Below are 20,476 nucleotides of genomic sequence, written 5' to 3'. Positions count from 1 at the left end.
TTATGCTTTGTGCATTAACACATTTCTTAAAATTACCAGATTCATACATCACAGATGACAGAAACTAATTTTACATATAGGTTGTGGGCTCTGCAACATTTACAATAATAAAATACAGCCTAATTGTTCTTATAAAATGCCACCTGGACATCAAGAAGTGCACTGACTCTGTAAGAGATTATAAATCACACTTACATCAGTTAATATTAATAAATGATTATCAATTAAATCATTTGTTAATGAACACAGCTGTTGAACAGTGAGAAGGAGACTCCAGATGTATGGAAATAAGGTTTTTGGTTACTGAAATTAAAATTTATCTTCCTACACAAAAGACCCATTCTCCCTCTACTGAACATTAAATCTCATTAACTGATTTATAAATATCTGGCCAGGACACAAAATTGTGTCTCAAGTACAATCTCAATGTGAGCTTGGGAATCAGTTTTGGGTTTAGAAACTAAACAGTGGTGTACCAATGTCCATGTACAGTAGCAACAGATGTCCCTCATAAATAGTTTATGAGGTCTAGCAGAGATGACTTAGAGTGACCTTTAAAAATCTGAAGGTGTTTTTTAACACCTAATCATTTGTTTTATCCAGCTGAGACAAGACTTGGAAGATTAGTGGTAGAAAACAGCATTGAGAGGAAAGCAAGCAAGCTGACCAACATACTGCATAGTAAGTATCTCTGCTTTGAGCATACTCTTATTTCAGTGTTTGGAATCCAATTTAATTATTTCTGTCATGGCAATTAAGTTGAAACTCAAAAGCTATATAAATTAAAAAGGGATATATTTAGTTTTTAAATCTACAAAATGCTATGATGCTAAGCTTTTATTAAATCAAAATAAAAGATATAATGAATGGGTTTAGAATAATGCAGCACATATTGTACTTTTTCCAGGAGGTGCCAAAGTATTTTTTTCTTTTCTGGACGTAACCGCACGGCCAATAACTCAAAGCTGACAAAGCTTAGGATGAGTTATGTTACTGTCAGACTAGCAGGAACATAAAACAACTATATATTTCATTATCAATTTCATGGTTGGGTTATTCTTTTTTTTTCTTTTCTTATTTCTCAATGCTCATGCTGAAAAGCCAGTAAAATCCCAGTTTAAAAGCTTACCTTTAACCACCAAACTTCCTGTGCTGCTCGAAGTTCCAAATGGGTTTCTGGCAATACATGTGTATCTTCCACCATCATATTTCGTAACATTGGTGATTCTCAGGCTTCCATCCTCTAACACAGCCACCCTGATTGAGAGAATTATATGATAGAAAATACATGCTACCAATATCTTCTATACATAAATAAAATGTTTGTGAAATTACCACTATCAATATTGATCTTTCTTCGTATTATAATTTGAAATGTTGAAAAAATGGGAAAAAAAAAACAAATTTCTCAGGTTACTTTTTTAGAATCACTACATTGGCAACAATTTTGCTGTGCTACTTGCACATTCATGGATATTTGAGAACCTTGTTATCAAGGAGCATACTAGACAGCAGTATTGCTAAACAAAGAATGACTCTTTTGATCATCTAAAACTTAAGCAGGTATAAAGACAGACTGTTTAGTTTTTCATATGCTGTATACCATTTGTTTGCTTTGAATTATTTTGTGGTCATAGTAATTATCTTGGTAACCCTTTTTGGAGGAAGGTGACTGGATTAAAGGATTCAATTTCCATGTATGAAAATATGCACTGTAGGACAATTAAGACTAAAGAAAAAAAACTAGGTGGGTGTTGAGATGTGTATTGGGAAGAGATACTGGAGCATTCAAATTGAAATGAATCTTTAACTCGAGCCTTATCACAAAGTAACGTGTGTGATTATATCAAAACATTAAAGGCCATTTTCGAAAGGTAATGAAACAAGGTATGAATATAAAGCAGCATAAACTACAGGGGGTAGCCTTCAGTGAAAGTGATAGATCTGTGGTGTTTAAAAAAAGGCATTTCAGCTTTAAGCTGTGCAAAATGAAATAAACATGAAACTAAATGTGCTCTCCACACGTTTCTGTGGCTTTCTCTTCATAATTATATCCCATGAAGTTTCAATCAACAAATGAAGTTGCCACGTGTTTAACTGGTAGAGAAGCACTGTGCAGAAATATCAGTTCAGTCAAAGGGGCACAGTAGGTCATGGGATTCTCATAACTTCATGTAACAGAGCTGATTGCTATTAATAAGGTGCCTGGACACCTCTGCAGTTTCTAACACAATTGGCACATAAAATCTCCTGATTCCATTTTAGAGGAGAATTATATAAACAGTAGAATTAAAACAAACATCGGTATCATAATCCCGATCATATTAATCACTTGATAGTGATTTTCACCTTTTTGAAGGATCTGAAAGCGCTATGTATAAGTATACAGCCATTCTGCACCTGCAGCCAGAGTGCAGACAAAGAAGTGAGAAATTGCTTCACCAATTGGATTAAGAACTTTAGGTAGGCCAGATTGTGCAAAATCAGAATGGTTAGCCAGGACATTGGGATATCATTTACTTTCATATACTCTAGATACCCACATGTATACTTCGTTCTTTTTGACATATTTATGTACTGTCAAGATGCAGACACTCTGTAATCACTATTTTCTGCTTCTCCATATGACAGCTTACTGTGGCATATGATGACTAATCAATAGTTCATTTTGCAGGCCAGAGCAGGTTCGCTGATTTACTGAAAATGTATAGATAAATGGTGATTGATTTCAGTAGCTATATCTCCATAAGCAGAGACAGGAGAATACTTTAGCTGAGCCATGCATAATCCTGCTGTATGTATTCTTACCCACACTATGAAATGGTACAGATTTCCTTATCTACACATATTTAACTCTGAGAGACTCTTCATCGCATGTCACCATACTGTATAATGACATTCAAAATATGTTTGACCCATCTGAGAAAGAAAAATTATTACCTGTAAATTGCAATAATTTTAAATGAATTACCTGCATATATACTGTATGTGTATAATATAGTATCTACAGTATATCATGGGGCAGGGCTTTTGATATAGTGATCATTATAAAGGGAGTCCCAATCTCTTAATTCATCATGGATCTGTGCTTACTAGGTCAAAAACATCATCCTTAATGTTAATTCCAGATGTCAATTACTAGATTAATCCTAGGAATACTGTAAATCACTGGGGTGGATATGGTGACAGAATACTTTGTAACAGACAAATGGATAATAAGATTACTGGAAACCCTCCCACATGTTGCTTGAAAGCTACTCTTTGGCATTAAAATAGTCTACCACTTCAGGTGTTATGAATGATCCCACAGTAGGTGAGCATTAGCCCATTAAAAAAAATCACCTGACATGGTTTAATCCCAGGGGTTTAGAGAAAAATGACAGGCAGTAGACATTCAGAAAAAAAAACTGAGGACTTTGAAAAATGTCAAAGAATGGGAATTAAAGGGGTCAAACGAACTCCAAGAAATAATAATAATAATAATAACAATAATAATAATAATAATAATAATAATAATAATAATAATAATAATTGCTTACACTTATATAGCACTTTTCTGGACACTCCACTCAAAGCGCTTTACAGGTAATGGGGACTCCCTTCCACCACCACCAATGTGCAGCACCCACCTGGATGATGCAACGGCAGCCATAGTGCGCCAGAACGCTCACCACACATCAGCTATCAGTGGGGAGGAGAGCAGAGTAATGTAGCCAATTCATAGATGGGGATTATTAGGAGGCCATGATTGGTAAGGGCCAATGGGAAATTTGGCCAGGACGCCAGGGTTACACCCCTACTCTTTTCGAGAAATGCCCTGGGATTTTTAATGACCACAGAGAGTCAGGACCTCGGTTTTACGTCTCATCCGAAGGACGGCGCCTGTTTACAGTATAGTGTCCCCGTCACTATACTGGGGCATTAGGACCCACATGGTCCGCAGGGTGAGCAACCCCTGCTGGCCCCACTAATACCTCTTCCAGCAGCGACCCTAGTTTTTCCCAGGAGGTCTCCTATCCAGGTACTGACCAGGCTCACACCTGCTTAGCTTCAGTGGGTTGCCAGTTGTGAATTGCAGAGTGATGTGGCTGCTGGTAAATGGCTGTGCCTTGAATGCTGCCACTAAATATGTACTGTGTATGAGTTTAATTCATCATAAAGTATATCAGTGAAATGTAAGCAGGTAGACACATTCCACCCACCCACATCCTTGTACGTCTTGCAGAATTGTTACTCACACTCAATGCCTTCTTATTCAATAACCTTATTTACCAGCAAGTTAGTCGAATTGCCATGAACACCAGAATGGGACCCAGTTATGCCATTGTTTTTGTTGGCTGGCTAGAAGAACGCTTCTTTACTTCCTACACTGGCTTCGTCCCTGACCTCTACAAGCGATACATCAATGATTGCGTCGGTGCTCCCACATGCTCTAATTACCCGTTAGAGCACTTCCTGCATCATGTCACCAACTTCCACTTGTTCCTCAAATATACAGTTAACATATCTTCCACTACTCTTCTGTTTCTAGACATAAACCTATCCATTAACCATCCCTGATCCTCTACTTCAGTCTATTACGAACCCACGGATTCACACAGCTATCTTCTGTGCATATCATTTCACCCCAAACACACTAAAAACTCTCTTTTCACAGTTCCTTCGGCTACGATAACTCTGCAGTGATGAGATGGATTTTCAGAACCAAGCACTCAAAATGTACTCTTTTTTCATCAACAGAGGATCCAACACCCATGTTTTTGACAGGGCCCTCATCCCAGTCAACAATTCAACCAGGATCCCGTGGCCTAACAGCCGCTGTCCTTTGGTGCTTCCCTTCCACCCTAACACACTTTCTATCCCCAGGACCATTAACGACACCTTTTCCATCCTACAGGCTGATCCCTCCACTGGGGCCCTCTTTTCTGACTGCCCCATCATCTCATATTGTCTGCTGCCTAATCTGTGTAACCTTCTTGCTCACAGCTCCCTTGACCACCCTCAAAAATCATCGACACCAGGTACTTTCCCCTGCAACAGAGCTTGCTGCATCACCTGCAAGTACATATCTAACACCACACTTATTCAAGGCCCCTCAGGACAATTCTGGATCACCCAGGCAACCACTTGTACCTCCATTAACCTCATTTACTGTATCTCTTCCAGGAAATGCCCAGCTATCTATGTTAGGGAAACCAGAAGGAGACTACTGTAGGAGACCACTTCAGAGGACATGTTAGGGCTGTGAAGATTAAAGATCTCTCCAAGCCCATAGTTTCTCATTTCACCTCAGATGGCCATGATTACACTGATCTCTGTTTGCGTTCTCATAGAAGGTTTTCTTAACTCCCATAGCAGAAAGACATCAGAAACAAAAATTATCCTGAAACTTGGTTCACATCTTCCACCTTCTCTCAATGACACACTTGTTTTCATGTAATCTTCTCTATTTACATGCAGGTATCGACTTCACACCTCTCTTAACTTCGCACCACTTGAGTGGCCTCTCTGCCTCTCCTCTGCTCCTGCCTCCTCCACTCTCCCAGCTTTTGTTCTCCTATCCTATTTAATCTTTGCTGTCTGCCCTGTCTTTCTCACACCTGAAGAAGGCTCCACAGCCGAGATGTTGTGTTTTCTTTCTTCTCCTTTCAGCATGGAAGAAAACCTATTTGTTCCTTTGCAGCCTACACATGATGACACAGCTACGCACCTGACACACTTATTGGTGATTAAGAAGCACAAGCAAGGAAGTGCTTTATTGCATTATTATTGCCAAGGTACCCTAACAGAGTTACTTAATGTTACATACTGTACTTCTCACTGGTTTTATTTTAGCCCATCTCAGCTTTTTATTTTTTTTAATATTTGGTGAAAGATCTTCTCTTAAAATACAAAAATGTGATTGCACATGGGCCTTGTACAGTACTTAGTGCTACACCTTTACAGCTCCTGGTTTTTGTTTCAATTCTTGCAAAATACAACTTGGAGGACCTTCTCAAATTCAACTTGTGCTTGCATGGGTTTTCTCTTAGTATGTCAATTTCCTTCCAACAAGACATACTTGATAACAACTCTAGACACAAGACTTCATTTGAAGAATGCACCTGAATAATCTAAAAATTAATCTTGTAACACTTGCCTGTTCACCATTCTTTTCAATAATCTCTGACAATATCTGAATTCATACAGTGCATATACTGTTAAGAATATGAAGCGCAGCATTATGTAATTGTTAAATTTATTTGTGCAGTAAGGAAAACGTATGAGTTGTATCAAATCTATAATCAATACAATTCAGGAATCATACCTCTTACTTTCTTGAAGAATTTCACCGCCCTTCTTCCATGAGAAGGTAGCCCTTGGAGAAGCTTTTGGTCGGCATTCAATGGTAACTTCACCTCCTTTTTGAATCATTGTGGTTTTCCTCACTGGACTTTTGGAAAAATCTGGTGGTGATGCTGTGACAGAAAGAATATGTTTAAGTTAAAAAAGCATAAACAGTAAGCCTTTAAAACAATAGTTCCTATCATCATTAAAAAGATCAAAAGATGCAGATTAATTATTAATTATTATTAAAGTAATTAATGTTTATTAATTAAGCTTCATTTATTGGAGCTATCAGCTCCCTTTCTGTTTTGCTTCCAGGTAAAGTACCGTATGTAAAAGGATTATGATGAAGGCATAGACCATTATCAAAGAACCTAAAAATAAAGCATACAGTACACATACTTTAAACTTATTAATTTCAATTGATTTTGTATTTATTTATTGTAAGTCTCATTTTCTTATAAGATGTTCAACACAGTGTTTTGCTTCAAGGTAATTAATCTTTCCCCACAGTAGGGGCATATCAAAATTGCATGGATTTAGTGTACATAACAGCTTTGTGACAGCAAATACAAAAGTTGTTCTTTTCTAAAGATGCAGGCATGGAAACAAACAATTTTCCTCTTACCGACAACCTTGAGCTCAGCACTAGCATAAATTATTCCGTGTCTGTTTTCTGCCAAACACTGATACATCCCAGAATCCATCAGGCTGAGATTTGTAATGGTTAGTCTACCATTTTCTATCTGAATTCTGTCCTGGTTACATAATACAAGAAAAAGGGATCACAATAATTGCTTGCATTTATATAGTGCCTTTCACTTCAAATAATCTCAAGGTACTTTACATATAGGTGGGGATCTACCCATTTAGCTTGGTCATATGCAGCAGACATTATGCATCAGCAGGTGTGATCTTCTTTAATTAATTTATGGGCCACACAGTTAGGGGCCAAATTGTAATACGAGCTCTTTAATAGTCAAGTAGTTTTGTCTCAACTGAAAGATAACACCACCTACACCATGTGATCCACCAGTAAGATCACTATTCTAAGAAATTAGTTTGGAAATTCCGGCTCATGGGTTTCCTTAGAGGTGTTCCATTCCAGTACTCACCCAGACTAAGCCTTGCTAGAAGATCACAGTTCTTATTATTCCACTTTGATCATTTGTTTTAATCGGTTTACTTACGGCATTTTTATCCAAAGCAACCCACATCTGAACACGTTTATATAGCTGAATATTTTCATGAAGCAACTGATTCCAGTATCTTGTTCAAAGGCGTAATAACAGTGCCTCACCAAGGAATTGTACCCACAACCTTCAAGTTACAAGTTCAGAGCCCTAACTACTAGTCCATACTGCTGTCAGTTAACCATCATTGCTCAAGAGAATCAATGCTGGAAATGTTATTGGTCTTATACTTTAAGAAGAAATCTGTCAATTAGCTTTATAAAGCCAATTTAATCTCTCTCAGATGTTTGTGTGACCTTTACTTAGTACTCTCACTCCTAATTTAATATTGATTCCTCTAGCTGCCTAATTCTTTTAAGTGCATTGTCGATACATAGGTAAAACCTTGGCTTTACTAAGCACTTTATTACTACGTGTTTTCAAGAAAATTCAAAGCAGTAGCATCTTAATACACCATTTTATCACATTTTACAATCAGCCTCTGAATGATAAAGGATCTTTTAATGGAAACATAGTACGTGAAACAGATTTATTTACTTGCATTCTTTTTTTCAGGTGCATTGCTGACCTAATTTATTTTTTCCCATTAAATATCAATAGAATATTTAGAAAATGATTACATGTGACATACAATAGTATCATACATGTATATTGACTCAGATAAGAGAACAGATTGGTTTATCAAGGTTAAATGCCAATATTTAATAATTTATTTTCAGCTGTTCTGCTAAATATGCAAATTGTCCATATAGTTTTTAAGATTATTAAATTACAGTACTTCTACATCTATAAACATAATTTATATAAATAAATCAATCAAATGAGTCGGAACAAGGTGTGAACAGGATGTAAACAGGTAGTACTAAACAATCATGTGACATGTGACATCTCAGGTCCACTAATACCTATTAGCAAGCCATTCACCAGTAAACCATCAGGACTTCCACTCACCTCAAGAACCAAAAGTTCTCCATTTTTCAGCCACCTATATGTAGGTTTTGGTTTCCCACTGGCTTTGCACTCCCAATAGAGATCATCTTCAATGGACATGTATGAATCTTTTAATGTTTGGACCCAGTGAAGATGTTCAACATCTACAGATACCAACACAATTAAAAAAAATCATCAACAGATCTCAACAAAGAATAGTCAGTTTCTATTCTATTTGGTTTCAGATGTACAGTAAGTATTATTAAAAACAACTATAAACTCTCCAATGCACTGTTTAAACTATACAATTCTAAGAACCATGTACAGTGTTACAAAACATTAAAATAAAATATTCTAATCCATGCACTGCCAACAGTGAAACAAATACTTGATAAGAATGGTCAAATAGAAATTCCTAAACAGTATACAGTATAATTTGTTGTTTTTACTTATTTCTTTTAGTGTCTATGGTTAATAGATATGTTTGAATGTTTATTAACATTGCAGAAAACTACAAAGGCACACAAAACATAAAGGTTAATTGGTACAAATTAATTCCAGATAATCTTTTCTTCTTAATACCCTTACACAGTTTGAGAAAAATAATAGTTATTAAACTCAGACTATATAATTAATAGAACAGCTATTTGAATTAGACTTGCTTCAATGAACTCTGACAATAATGAGATAACTTCATTCATAGCAATGCAGCCATTAGGTATATTGTGTTATCTGACAAATATAATTAGAGTATCAGCTCTTGAATCCCTTATAACAAATTAAAATATGACATGTAACACAAACAAACAGGCATTAAAGTATATATATATATTTGAATATTTACTTAACTTCGACTTTTAATTTAAAATAGGCACTTCTTATTCCACAATTTTATCATGCTCAGAAATATATTCTGTTTTCATCAGGATGCTTAATATAAATTCATGTGTTTTCTATGGTTACAACTGAATATTTTGCATTTGAAATGCAGTCTAAAAAGTCTGAGACATGGAATATTTTAAGTGAAAACAACAAAAGACAGCCTTTCACAGATCGGAACTTTAATTTCCACATTTCTTCTTTAATCTAAAATGAATTACAAGTGTGAGATGCAAAATAAAAAAAAAACGAAGTACATTTTTAAGCTGATATCAAAAGAAACTCTTTAGATTGAATCAGGAGGTGTAAATTGACATACCATAGAAAATCAGCCTTCCTTTTGCAACATTTCTTCCTCTTGAGTTCTCAGCAATACATTCATATATCCCAGCATCTTCTGGTCGGAAATATGGGATTTCAAGGACTCCATTGGAGCTGTTTATTTTGACCTTGCCAGGAAAAGGATTACCATCTGCTCTTCTCCATGTTATGACAGGAACTGGGCTAGATATATCAAAAAGAAAATGTTAATTAATGCCACATATGTTTGAACAGGTACTGGCAATATTGCATTTAAAAAAAAACTTGTGTATTTCAAAATTAAGAAAAAGCAATCAATCGCTAACAGAAATGCATATAATTATGTGACCATGATTTCTGATTAATGCAGTTACTCTGTGTTCCTTACTGTAAAACAAATTGATTTTTTTTCTATTTTGGAGAAATTTATTTCATAGAGACTCATATAGATTTATACATCTGTTCTGAAAAACAAGTCACTTTTTGTTTGAGTAAAATAATATTGACTTTTTTCCAAAACTTGGACTACTTTTCTTCAGTAGTGAATTCAATTGAGTTGGGTTGAGTCACACATCTTATTTTGGTAGTTAACATTACTCCAGTTCTACATTACATTATTATCCAAAGTAATTACTTTGCTTCTGTGGCAATTACAGAAATTGATACTGTACATACTTTCCCAGGGCGAAGCATTCCAACTTTACCGAGGATCCTTTAGCAACAGAAACTGTGTCTGAGAACTGCACTTCTATTTTTGGCTCATACTCTCCCATCACAGCTGTTAAAAAAATAACAATTACAGGCAAACTTACAGACATAGTACTAGGAAGTCTCTTCAGTAAGATAAATTATAACTTACTAAAATATCCAGCTAACTTCTATTATGTGGCTCTGGGGTAAGGATCTGCGCCTGTGACTGGAAGGTTGCCGGTTCAAATCCTGCAGCCGGCAGAGGAATCCTACTCCGTTGGGCCCCTGAGCAAGGCCCTTAACCCCAACTGCTCCAGGGGTGCTGTACAATGGCTGACCCTGCGCTCTGACCCCAAGCGTCTCTCACTGTCTGTGTCTCATGGAGAGCAGCTGGGGTATGCGAAAAGACGAATTCCTAATGCAAGAAATTGTATGGGGCTAATAAAGTGATGTTATGTTATGTTATGTTATGTTATGTTATGCTATTTTAGGTTAAACAGAACACAACCGAATTATGTCATTAAGAGATTCATGTCCAAATATGAGAAGAGCATCAATTTTCTTCTTTTTTCTGTACAGTACAACATCAGAAAGCACCAAGTTGATAACCAAGTTTGAAAAATTGAGTATGAGCTGATTTTAATGATGTTGAAAGTCTATTCAGTTTTACAAAATTCATGGAATTAATTAATTAGTATTTACAATATATTGAATTGGTATTTATTTTCCTCCAGAGAGCAGATAAATAATCCACTGATGATAATCAATGTATTGCATTGATGAATTGATTGATTGGTGTATTTATCCAAAGATACTTACAATCAATTAGCTAGTGTAAAAAATAACATTGTATAAACCACATGTAAAGATAGATTAACAAAACAAATACAGTAAGTTAATATGCTACTGTATAATACAAAGACCAAAAAATGCACCTCAGAAAGTACAGTCTACAATAACAAAGCAAAAGAAATACAGTACAAAGCACAGAAATGACAATGATAAATCACATAATCTAAAGGTAGAGATTGAACAGGTGGGTCTTAAGGAGGTGCTGGGGGGTGGTCATCATAATAATTTCCCTTTTAATGAACCATTTCACGGTATGTTTTATGATACAGTAATATTGCAATTAAAAATACAAAAAGGAGACTAAAATGTATAATTCTTAAAATATGTGGACACAAATGGCGAAAATAAACCTCTCCATCAATCCCTAAGGTAGCCACTGTACAGGTGGGAACATTGCCAGCACTAGGCTCACTGATTCACAATTTGCTTCATGCCTCTGCAGGGATCAATGTTATTTAGGCTCCATGCATATTAACCCTCTTACAGTTTCTGAACAAACTCTGATACAGCCTTGGTTCTTGGCAGCTGAAAGACAGGTTATTAATAAACTAATGTCCTGCTTACATGCAGCAAGAAACATAAAAGCACTATTTGGCTCAACCTACTCTTTTTTTCAGTTTTTCATTGTTCTATATAGAATGGCAAGCTTGGTACACAAAACTGAATAAAAGCCAGTTTAAGAGTCTTACCATCTGTACGTAATACTACAGGAGTTGGAGAACTGAACACTGTGGCATTGGTTATAACATTCCTCACCACACAGGTGTAATTCCCAACATCTGATGCTTCTACTTTTGCTATGTACAAGTTCCCTGTCTTTTGTGAAATGAAGCGACGGTTGTCCTGCTGTACAAAGTTGAAAGCTTCATTGAAAACCCAGGAATACGTGAGCTCTACAAAGAAAAACAAAACACAAAGTTAATTAAGAAAGACAAGGTACTGTAGCTTCCAAACATTGTTTCTGCATGGGACACCTATACAGGAAATTAAGAGATCACAGCCCTGCAAGTCTGACTTTCTGAAGAGCACACATTTCGCCTGGTACATGTACTGTACTATACGTTTCTGTGCCTGGCTGGAATGACATTCATTTTTTATGTGAAAGTGGGAAAACTCTGTTTATGCTGCTGGAGGAACAAATGTATTTTCATCTGTCTTCAGGGTATAAAGTACATAAAAGACTGGCTATAAGGGTATAAAGTACATAAAAACACTGGGAAAATGTGTGAAGCAAAACTCTGCTGTATTAATTAATGCCACCATGTAACCAGGTGACAAACACAAGGTAGAACTGATACTAAAATGGCTAAAATGAGTTAATAAAGAGGCCAATGAGACAATGCTATTCTACATCCAGAACAGAAATGAAAATCTAAAAAAAACTGTATTTTAGGTAACTAAAATGAAGTATTAATAATTATATAGTCCTGTGTTAATAATTGCACAGTCCTGTAGAAATGTAATTCCTTACAAATTAAAATAGTAAAATAAACTGCATGCACTCAATTCCATCTCTTCATAGAAGACAATCTAATGTAGCATACACACATCTTGCACAGACTTCAGTCCGATAGTCAATCAGATTTCAGTCTGATAGAACCTACAGAACTTGAGCATCAGAAAAATCCCTATTGGCAGGAATCAAGCCCAAACAATGATTTAGAACAATTTTGACCATAGGACTCTCTGAAATAGAAATAAACTGGTATCAACTTCTGTTAAAACTCTATATTCTCAACATTAGAAATGTAATGATTTTCAGTCATACTTTAAAATGCAAGTGAAAAAATGCAAATGTCCTGTCTTGAAAAGATACTAAAGTATTCAAAAATAAGATGACATCCAAAATGTACTTTTTATTACATATCTTGAGTCTAAAATTAGATGAACACTGAGTGGAAAACTATTCATTTTATGTTATTGTATTGCTGAGTAAAATAATCAGCTGTAGAATGTTTGGGAACACATATCTCGTCATGTCAGTGTTTTATCAGTATTTATTCCTGCTGTGTTGAGGCAAATGAAAAAACAAAACAATGGGAATTTCTATGCTAAATGGCTTGATCATTCTAAAATGAATCAAAGAATGTGTATGATCATGCTTTCAGGAAAGTATATGGTTTCCAACTTAGAAAATAACATTCTTTTATTAACATTGTAACTTCTGCTTCCTTTGGAATATTTTTTGCAATATTTAGATTTATTCCATGGTTGAACAGTCTGTGAAATTAATGTGTATGTTTCAGATTTTAAAAATATAATTATGATATACCTATTCAATTTTATCCTGACATCCTTTTAAGTATATCACTGCTTAATGAGCCAGAAAGGAATACAGCACAGAAGGGTCTGGGGACATCAATGCCAAAGAAGAAATTAAAAAAAGAAAGCTTTATATTATATTGCAATGTATTATGTCCCTAAGCAACCTTTTAGTTTTTCGCATGCTGTCAAAATCCTCATTTGTTACCTCAAAGCACAAATGAATTAAAATACATATGGTATGGGTCCTGTGTTTCAGGAAAAAAATGTAACATTGAATCCCATAACTTCTTATGAGAACATATAGTATAACAGTTTATCAAAGATAGTGATAATGAATGTACACGAGCTGCAAAGAGATTACCATCACCATGAGAAGCTTTAAAAACATAGCTGAAATAAAAACTATGTGATTAAATTTAAATGTCAGTTTTCTGAGGGATTTCCTTGAATTGTCCACTCTTCTGCTGAGCCCCTGCAATATCCACCAGCCAGGGAATATAGCTTTCAGTATTAATTCAGATTTTAGTAAAATCATTGTTATTGTCCACTCCCAGGAGTTCCTTAAAATTCCAATTCAATTTTTTGAATGTTCTAACCCAAAATTCTAAATTTTTGAAATTCCAAACTTAGGGTTTTCCGTGCAGTTCTGCTAGAATGCTTTCTTTTTTTTTCAAGAACATATCTATGCCTCTATGAATTATGTATATTTTTATCTTTAGTTTTCTTTATTGCCACTATACGATTCTGGTGGGATTTCACACTTCTGAATAATATATCCAGGCAGTACACTGCCACTGCACTTCTCAGCTTGCCTTGAGCCTGTTAATGATGGTTACTTTTAACTTACTACTGATTTAGTATTCATTTAATAATTCATTTTAACTTTCTCTTGACCCATAATGTATTAGTCATCAAAATTTGTTTTCTGTTTCTTTGTTAAAATAATATAGCTGAACCAGCTTAATTAAAACTCCCCTACATCAATTATAAAGGTATATGCTCATCTAATAAAATATACATTTCTTGTAAAAGTTTTTTATACCATTTTCCACAGTAGGAATCACTTAAACATATGCTGTGCTGTTTTTATGTTAAGGCAATTAAAGTGAAATATGCATTTTATATGTGTGTAACTAGAACTAACAATAAAAATAAAAGTATAGGAACATATAAACCCCTGAATTAGCAAATGGCTATTTCATATTATATTTTCATATGTCTATGCATATGTTTTAGTTTTATAGGCCATTTCAGGAAATCATAATCATCCCAATAGCTATATATATAACATCCCTAATTTGATGTACTACCAATCCCGATATCAAAATTTAGAACAAAAAGACAAACACACAAGATTTAAGAAACCAGGAAACTGCAAAGTAAAAGATGCAAAACATGATTTCACAAAACTTGAGGAGCTCCTGGCTGTTGATTAATTTGAAATCTTGAAATCTTAGAGAATGCTGGACTGCCAGCATGAAATTATGCTGGTGGCATCGAGTTTGTGTTACCAAGAGGAGAAGCATTGGGTAGGATTTGTACAGACAGGAAACTAGTCACAAAGGAAAGTAAATACAGCAATACTACATGCAGTTCTTTGCCATATCTAAATTCTTTATCGTATAAATATTCATTTTTTAAATATTACAAATAGTTTGGTCTTCCTTACCAAAGCTCCCACAAAGGAAATCATACAACCCAGAAAAAAGTAAAACTGAGTTCATAATTTAATTTAAGATTTAATTTCGGTACAGTATTCCCTTCGGCTATTTTCATCTCTTTTGTCTTCTTAAGAATTATGTTTTTTTTTTGTTTTTCTACAGTTATCACTTGTCTGGGTATTTTAACTTTTATTTAAAATTCTTGATTATGTAGTAGATTTAATAAAAATAACAATGACTGGTATATCTCTAACTTATAACTAAATTTATTTTATTAAATCTGCCTCGTGCTCCTTAAGTTACCTCATGCTGACCTTCTACTGCGAGTCTATTCATCTGACCAGGAATTTCTAATATTTGGAATACAGATGCAGCCATTCAAAATGAGCGGTAAAAACCCGCGGTACAGTAACCTACCCACAGGGCACCGGAGGGCACCGCGGTAAGTGATTGACTGGCCAAAATGACCGTCAGGGGCACTCGTGGTGCATTGGTTGGTAGTGAAAAGATTTAATAATTTAATGTCTTTACTGTGCACATTTTAATCCGCTTAGTTATGAATATTTATATGGAATTTTACCACTAAAGGGAAATTTTAGTAGCTGAGCATAAAAAGAAGAGGAGCATAACGCATCTGAAGGTCATAAACGATATTAATTTAGGAACATAAACATTACTGTATGTACATAAACTGTACTGTGTATGGCTGGTCTTGATAGTTTAAAGAAAAAATACACACCAGTCTTCCATTTCTCCCTAAACATTTTAAGCATGAAAGTTTTATGAAACGGTACCCAAATATGTGATTGCTGTATAGAATGAATTTTAATTTTTAAAAATTATTTAACACGAAAATTAAGCTGTTTACATCTTCCGCCTGAGAACAGTCACCCGTTGCTACCCAACGCAGAAACACAGCCACTAACTAGCAAAGAGAGGACATTAGCTAGCCAATATGATAAAGAAATAAATGATTATTTTGTTTATTTCTTTTGCACATTTATTTGAACATTTCCATCAATTGTACAAGCACTTGGAAACTGTCCAATCCCTAGTTCATCAGGCATTTACCGGTCTGGCGCCGGTCTGTGTCTTCTAGGATATAATGCCAGCGAACTCTTGTTTTTATGTCCACAATAACTACGCTGGGCAAACGTTCCGAGGTCAAATTCTTCCAGCACGGGGGTACCTTTAAAGCGGAGACGACGGCACCGAAATTTTTTGGCGCGCCTTCTCTTTAAAGCCCTGGCTAAATATGAAGACAGTACGTACAGTTATAATTCAAACGGAATTAAAAACTACACATCCCAGTTACCATGGTGGTGCTTGTGATCATTGCGTTCAACCAATGAAACAGGGCGAAAAATCAGTCACATGACTTTGGGGCAGAGTTTCGAAAGCTTAACCTATCAGCAACAAAGCGAAATTTACACGATAGGCTACCTCAAACTGTCAGTTACACGACTGTGTATCTCGCTTAAGCCACTCCTATTTGGCATTTTAGTTATGGAGGCGGGAAGACGCCCCCCCCCTCTTTGGGTGTCTGATTTGCCGCCATCTTTAACTGTTCGGTGTCCGAATCGGAGTAGCTACGCGTACGAAATAAAGTTAATCCCAACTACACAACATATATAGTCACTGTTTTAAACGAACAAGAAAAAGAGGATTTTCGGAGGGCAATTACGCTGTGTTTATATAGAATAACTGATTTATGAGCAATCTAATTTCTTGTTCGTTTAAAACAGTGAAATGTCAGCTGCAAAAGATCGCACCAGAAACAGCACTCTCTCTGCCTGTCATAGACGTTCAGGAAAGGCTGAATGAAGTCATGTCAAGTACAATAATTCGGTGATCAATAATAACAGTTGTAGGACAGTATATAAGGAGGATAAGGATTTTGAAGTTGACTCGAAATCTGATAGGTAACAGGTGTAATGCATCCCTGATAGGATTCTTGCTGTCATATTCTGAACATATTGAAGATTGCTCAGTGTGGATTTAATTTCCCCAGTGAACAGGATGTGCATTTATTAATTCTAGAAAAAAAAAGCCTTTCTTGATTTCTCTAGTTCTTAGTTTCTCTAGTTCCCTTTAAAATAAACTATTATTCCACAATGCAGAGTATTACATGGCCAGTATTTACACATGATATTTGTGATTTAAAGAAATTAACACAAGCAGCTTTTGGAGATTTAAGTGTTGGCTGAGTTATTGCAGGATAAAAGACCAGAGATGTTGGTAAGAAGAAGATAATTTGGGGAAAGCTGAGGAATACACTTATAACAATAACACTTCCTAGTGGGATTAGGCATACTTTTGATGAAGATGATGAAGTTAACAGACTATATGTTTACATAGATACTGAAATAAGGATTGTATTTTAGATTATGTGTAGTTGCTGGCATTGAACTGTGTGTTGGATGCACATGAATTGAAGGAATGGGCAAACATAGCTGATGCGGATCCACAGAGCCAGCATATTAAGATGTTTATAATTAGAGGCAATTTGTTTAAATAACTAGGTATGGATACTGATGTGCAAGAGAGGTGGAAAGGCTGTTTCCTTAAGCCAGCACTATAAAATATTTTATTCTCAGTGAGATGCTGCCATTTCATAGTGGGTTTCTAACACTGTGTATAGTTCCATCCACACAGTGCCTTTACTTCCATCCATTTCTAATCTCTTTATCCAGTACAGAGGATTTGGAGCCTATCCCAGTAAGCAACGGACACAAGGCAGAATACACCCTGGACATAGCGCCAGTCCATCACAGGACAGAAAGACACAAACACACACACACCAGGGCCAGTTTTCCCATAAACCAATTAACTTACCAGTATGTTTTGGAGTGCGAGAGGGAGTCATATCACACATATGGAGAAAAACCATGTAACCCAGAGAGAACATGTAAACCCCCCACACACAGGATGGCAGGAATTGAACCTAGGACCCCAGTGCTGCAAGATAGCAATGCTAACCACTTCGCCACCATTATAAATGGATGGATATCTTAGTTATCTTTCTAGTTCACAGGTTTGCATGCATAATTTAATTTTGAAAGCCACTGAGACATCAGGTACTACTGTTGTATTTATGAAAAAGAAACAAAACAAAAAACACACTAACAACTGTGCCATCCTACTCCTTAGTTAATACATTTTATTATTCATAAACAGTTAACATTGTTAGCAAAATATTTTGAATTATATTTAACCCTATTTTTTCTTTAGTTTTGTATTTAACTTATTATATGATAGTCAGACTTAATGTATATTTGAACAATGGAAATATATTTTTACAAGATGCGGGGGAAAGTGCAACAACTTATTACAGTGCTAAATTTAATATTATTGATTGCTAATAGTTTATGCTAACACCTAACTTTCTTAATTAGATGTATTTAAAACAGTGAACTAAGTGTAACATACTATTCAGAAATACAATCGAAAATAGTTTTGTGGTGTTTGTATGGATGAAACGTTTCTAAAATGTATAACGTAACAAAATTAAAGACGATTAAAATCTGTTATCTTTCCACTTGTAATGTCATTAGACAGAACAACACGTTTCTGGTTTGACTAAGGATGGTATCAAAAAGTAGTCTAAGTGGTGAGAAAGCTGTGCTTAATGATAATTAAGGGACTTAAAAGTAAAAAGAGATGCTTCATATTGCTTGATTAATTTTAAAAACTAAGTTATAAATGCAGACGCGATTGCTGCCATAAGCGCTCCAGGCAGCAGAATGTTCGTTCTGTACTGCTGAGCTCCGCGCCTCCTCCCTCTCTGTAAAATCCTGGGTTCGGTAAAATGTTTCAGGCATTGATGTGAAGGACAACAGAGCTTTCACTGGCAGATTATCATTATTATCATTATAATCATTATTATTAATAATGATATTAATTTAAGGGTCTAAATACTAAACATATGTATCTGTATAGCAGGTAGTATCACTGTATTCCACTTTCTTTGTAAACACGGAAAAACAGATTCACAACGCAAAGCTGTATCGCTGTGTAAAAAAACCCAGTTTGTAATGAGCTGCTGAGCTAAGAATAGGAATGTTCCTGTTGGCAGAGGGGGTGGAAAGTGCCTGCGGTCATTTAATTAGTATTGCAATTCGCACTGATTCCCTTGCGAAGATATGGACTTAAGAATATTCGTGCCTGGTCAAAAAATGGCATTAAGCACTTAAAATTAATATGGTTAATAATAGTAAACTGTAACATGCTGTAATAAGATCGGCTAAACTGCGAAGAAAATGCTTTCAGAGAAAATGTTTCAGGTGTGAAGAACATAGATCTCCAATGCAATTTCAACCAAACCTGTTCCCACACACCCTGCCCCCACTACCATTAGAATATACACAAAGCACTGAAATCTTTCGAGCTAATGATCAGGTGACCCGAGAGAGAGCGAGAGAAACACCAAGGGGTGTGGAACCAGGGAACTATTTACATGGAAAACGGGCGATCTCCCCAGACTGTCCGCCCGTTTCACTGTTACCTGGATACCTCTTTATTTAGAACTTACTAACACTGATTTTTAGTTTAGAAGGATTCAAGTAGGGTTTTAGATGAAAGGCAGCGACCTTAATCAAGCCCAAATCATAATTGAACCCATTCAGAGCCTACATTACATTTTAGCGTTTCATTCTGAGCAGAAGACCCTCACACCTGAAGAAGGCTTGCGTTTTCTCTCTTCTCTTTTAAGCATGTGTACAATGTGTAATACAATTACAATGTGTAATTACAATGCTGTAATACAATTTGAATAGTATGAGGGGGGGGAGGTGTCTTTCGCTGGAAATCTCGCCTACTTCTACTTTACGAGTACAACTCCCTCTCTGCCGGAGTGCTGGCTATGACGAATTAAACCGGTTTTACAGGTATTTTCAAAGTAGGAAGTACAGTGTTAACTGGTAGCTGGTTCAAAACGCGATTCAAATCAATATAAATGTTTATTTTGTAACGCATAGGTGACTATTCATTGTTATTAAAAAGACTTAAATTCGATCATGTTGTGATATTTAGAAATATAAATTTGTTTGGTGCGAGTGAGGTTTTATTTAATCTCTGACCAAGGGAAACGTTTCATTTTTTCAAAGAAATGTTTGTTAAAAAATAAAGTTATAGTTCCATGGGATTCAATCACAGACCATGTGACATGGGAGTCAGGAAACTAACACACAGCGCCACCGGATTTGATAACGCTATAAAAACGCTATAAAATAATGTGACTTGGCACAGAACAAGTTTACAGCACAGTACAATAATAAATGCTGACCATGACTTTAGAAGCATAAATTGCCTTACACTCAATTTAAACACAAGCTGTCTTTAGCCCTCTAAGCTGGTTCATACAGAAATGTAGAGATCCAG

The 20,476-nt window shown here is 35.7% G+C and overlaps 1 protein-coding gene across 2 annotated transcripts in view; it reads right to left on the bottom strand.

The window, feature by feature from the left end:
• The window catches only part of cntn6 (contactin 6), a 152,891-nt gene that overhangs the window by 15,583 nt on the left and 116,832 nt on the right, over nucleotides 1–20,476 (bottom strand). For both annotated transcript variants that reach the window (XM_088636366.1, XM_088636367.1), the window contains exons 6-12: nucleotides 11,861–12,064; nucleotides 10,305–10,407; nucleotides 9,649–9,833; nucleotides 8,472–8,614; nucleotides 6,956–7,085; nucleotides 6,308–6,458; nucleotides 1,130–1,257 (exon numbers count right to left, since the gene is read on the bottom strand). In XM_088636366.1, coding sequence (XP_088492492.1) covers nucleotides 1,130–1,257; nucleotides 6,308–6,458; nucleotides 6,956–7,085; nucleotides 8,472–8,614; nucleotides 9,649–9,833; nucleotides 10,305–10,407; nucleotides 11,861–12,064 — 1,044 coding nt within the window. The remainder of the gene's footprint in view (nucleotides 1–1,129; nucleotides 1,258–6,307; nucleotides 6,459–6,955; nucleotides 7,086–8,471; nucleotides 8,615–9,648; nucleotides 9,834–10,304; nucleotides 10,408–11,860; nucleotides 12,065–20,476) is intronic.

Source organism: Lepisosteus platostomus, chromosome 6 (assembly GCF_059453375.1).
Source record: "Lepisosteus platostomus isolate fLepPlt1 chromosome 6, fLepPlt1.hap1, whole genome shotgun sequence".
In the NCBI taxonomy this organism is placed as follows: Eukaryota; Metazoa; Chordata; class Actinopteri; order Semionotiformes; family Lepisosteidae; genus Lepisosteus; species Lepisosteus platostomus.
Note: the sequence above shows the minus strand (reverse complement) of the source record. Positions and strands in the feature narration are given on the sequence as shown.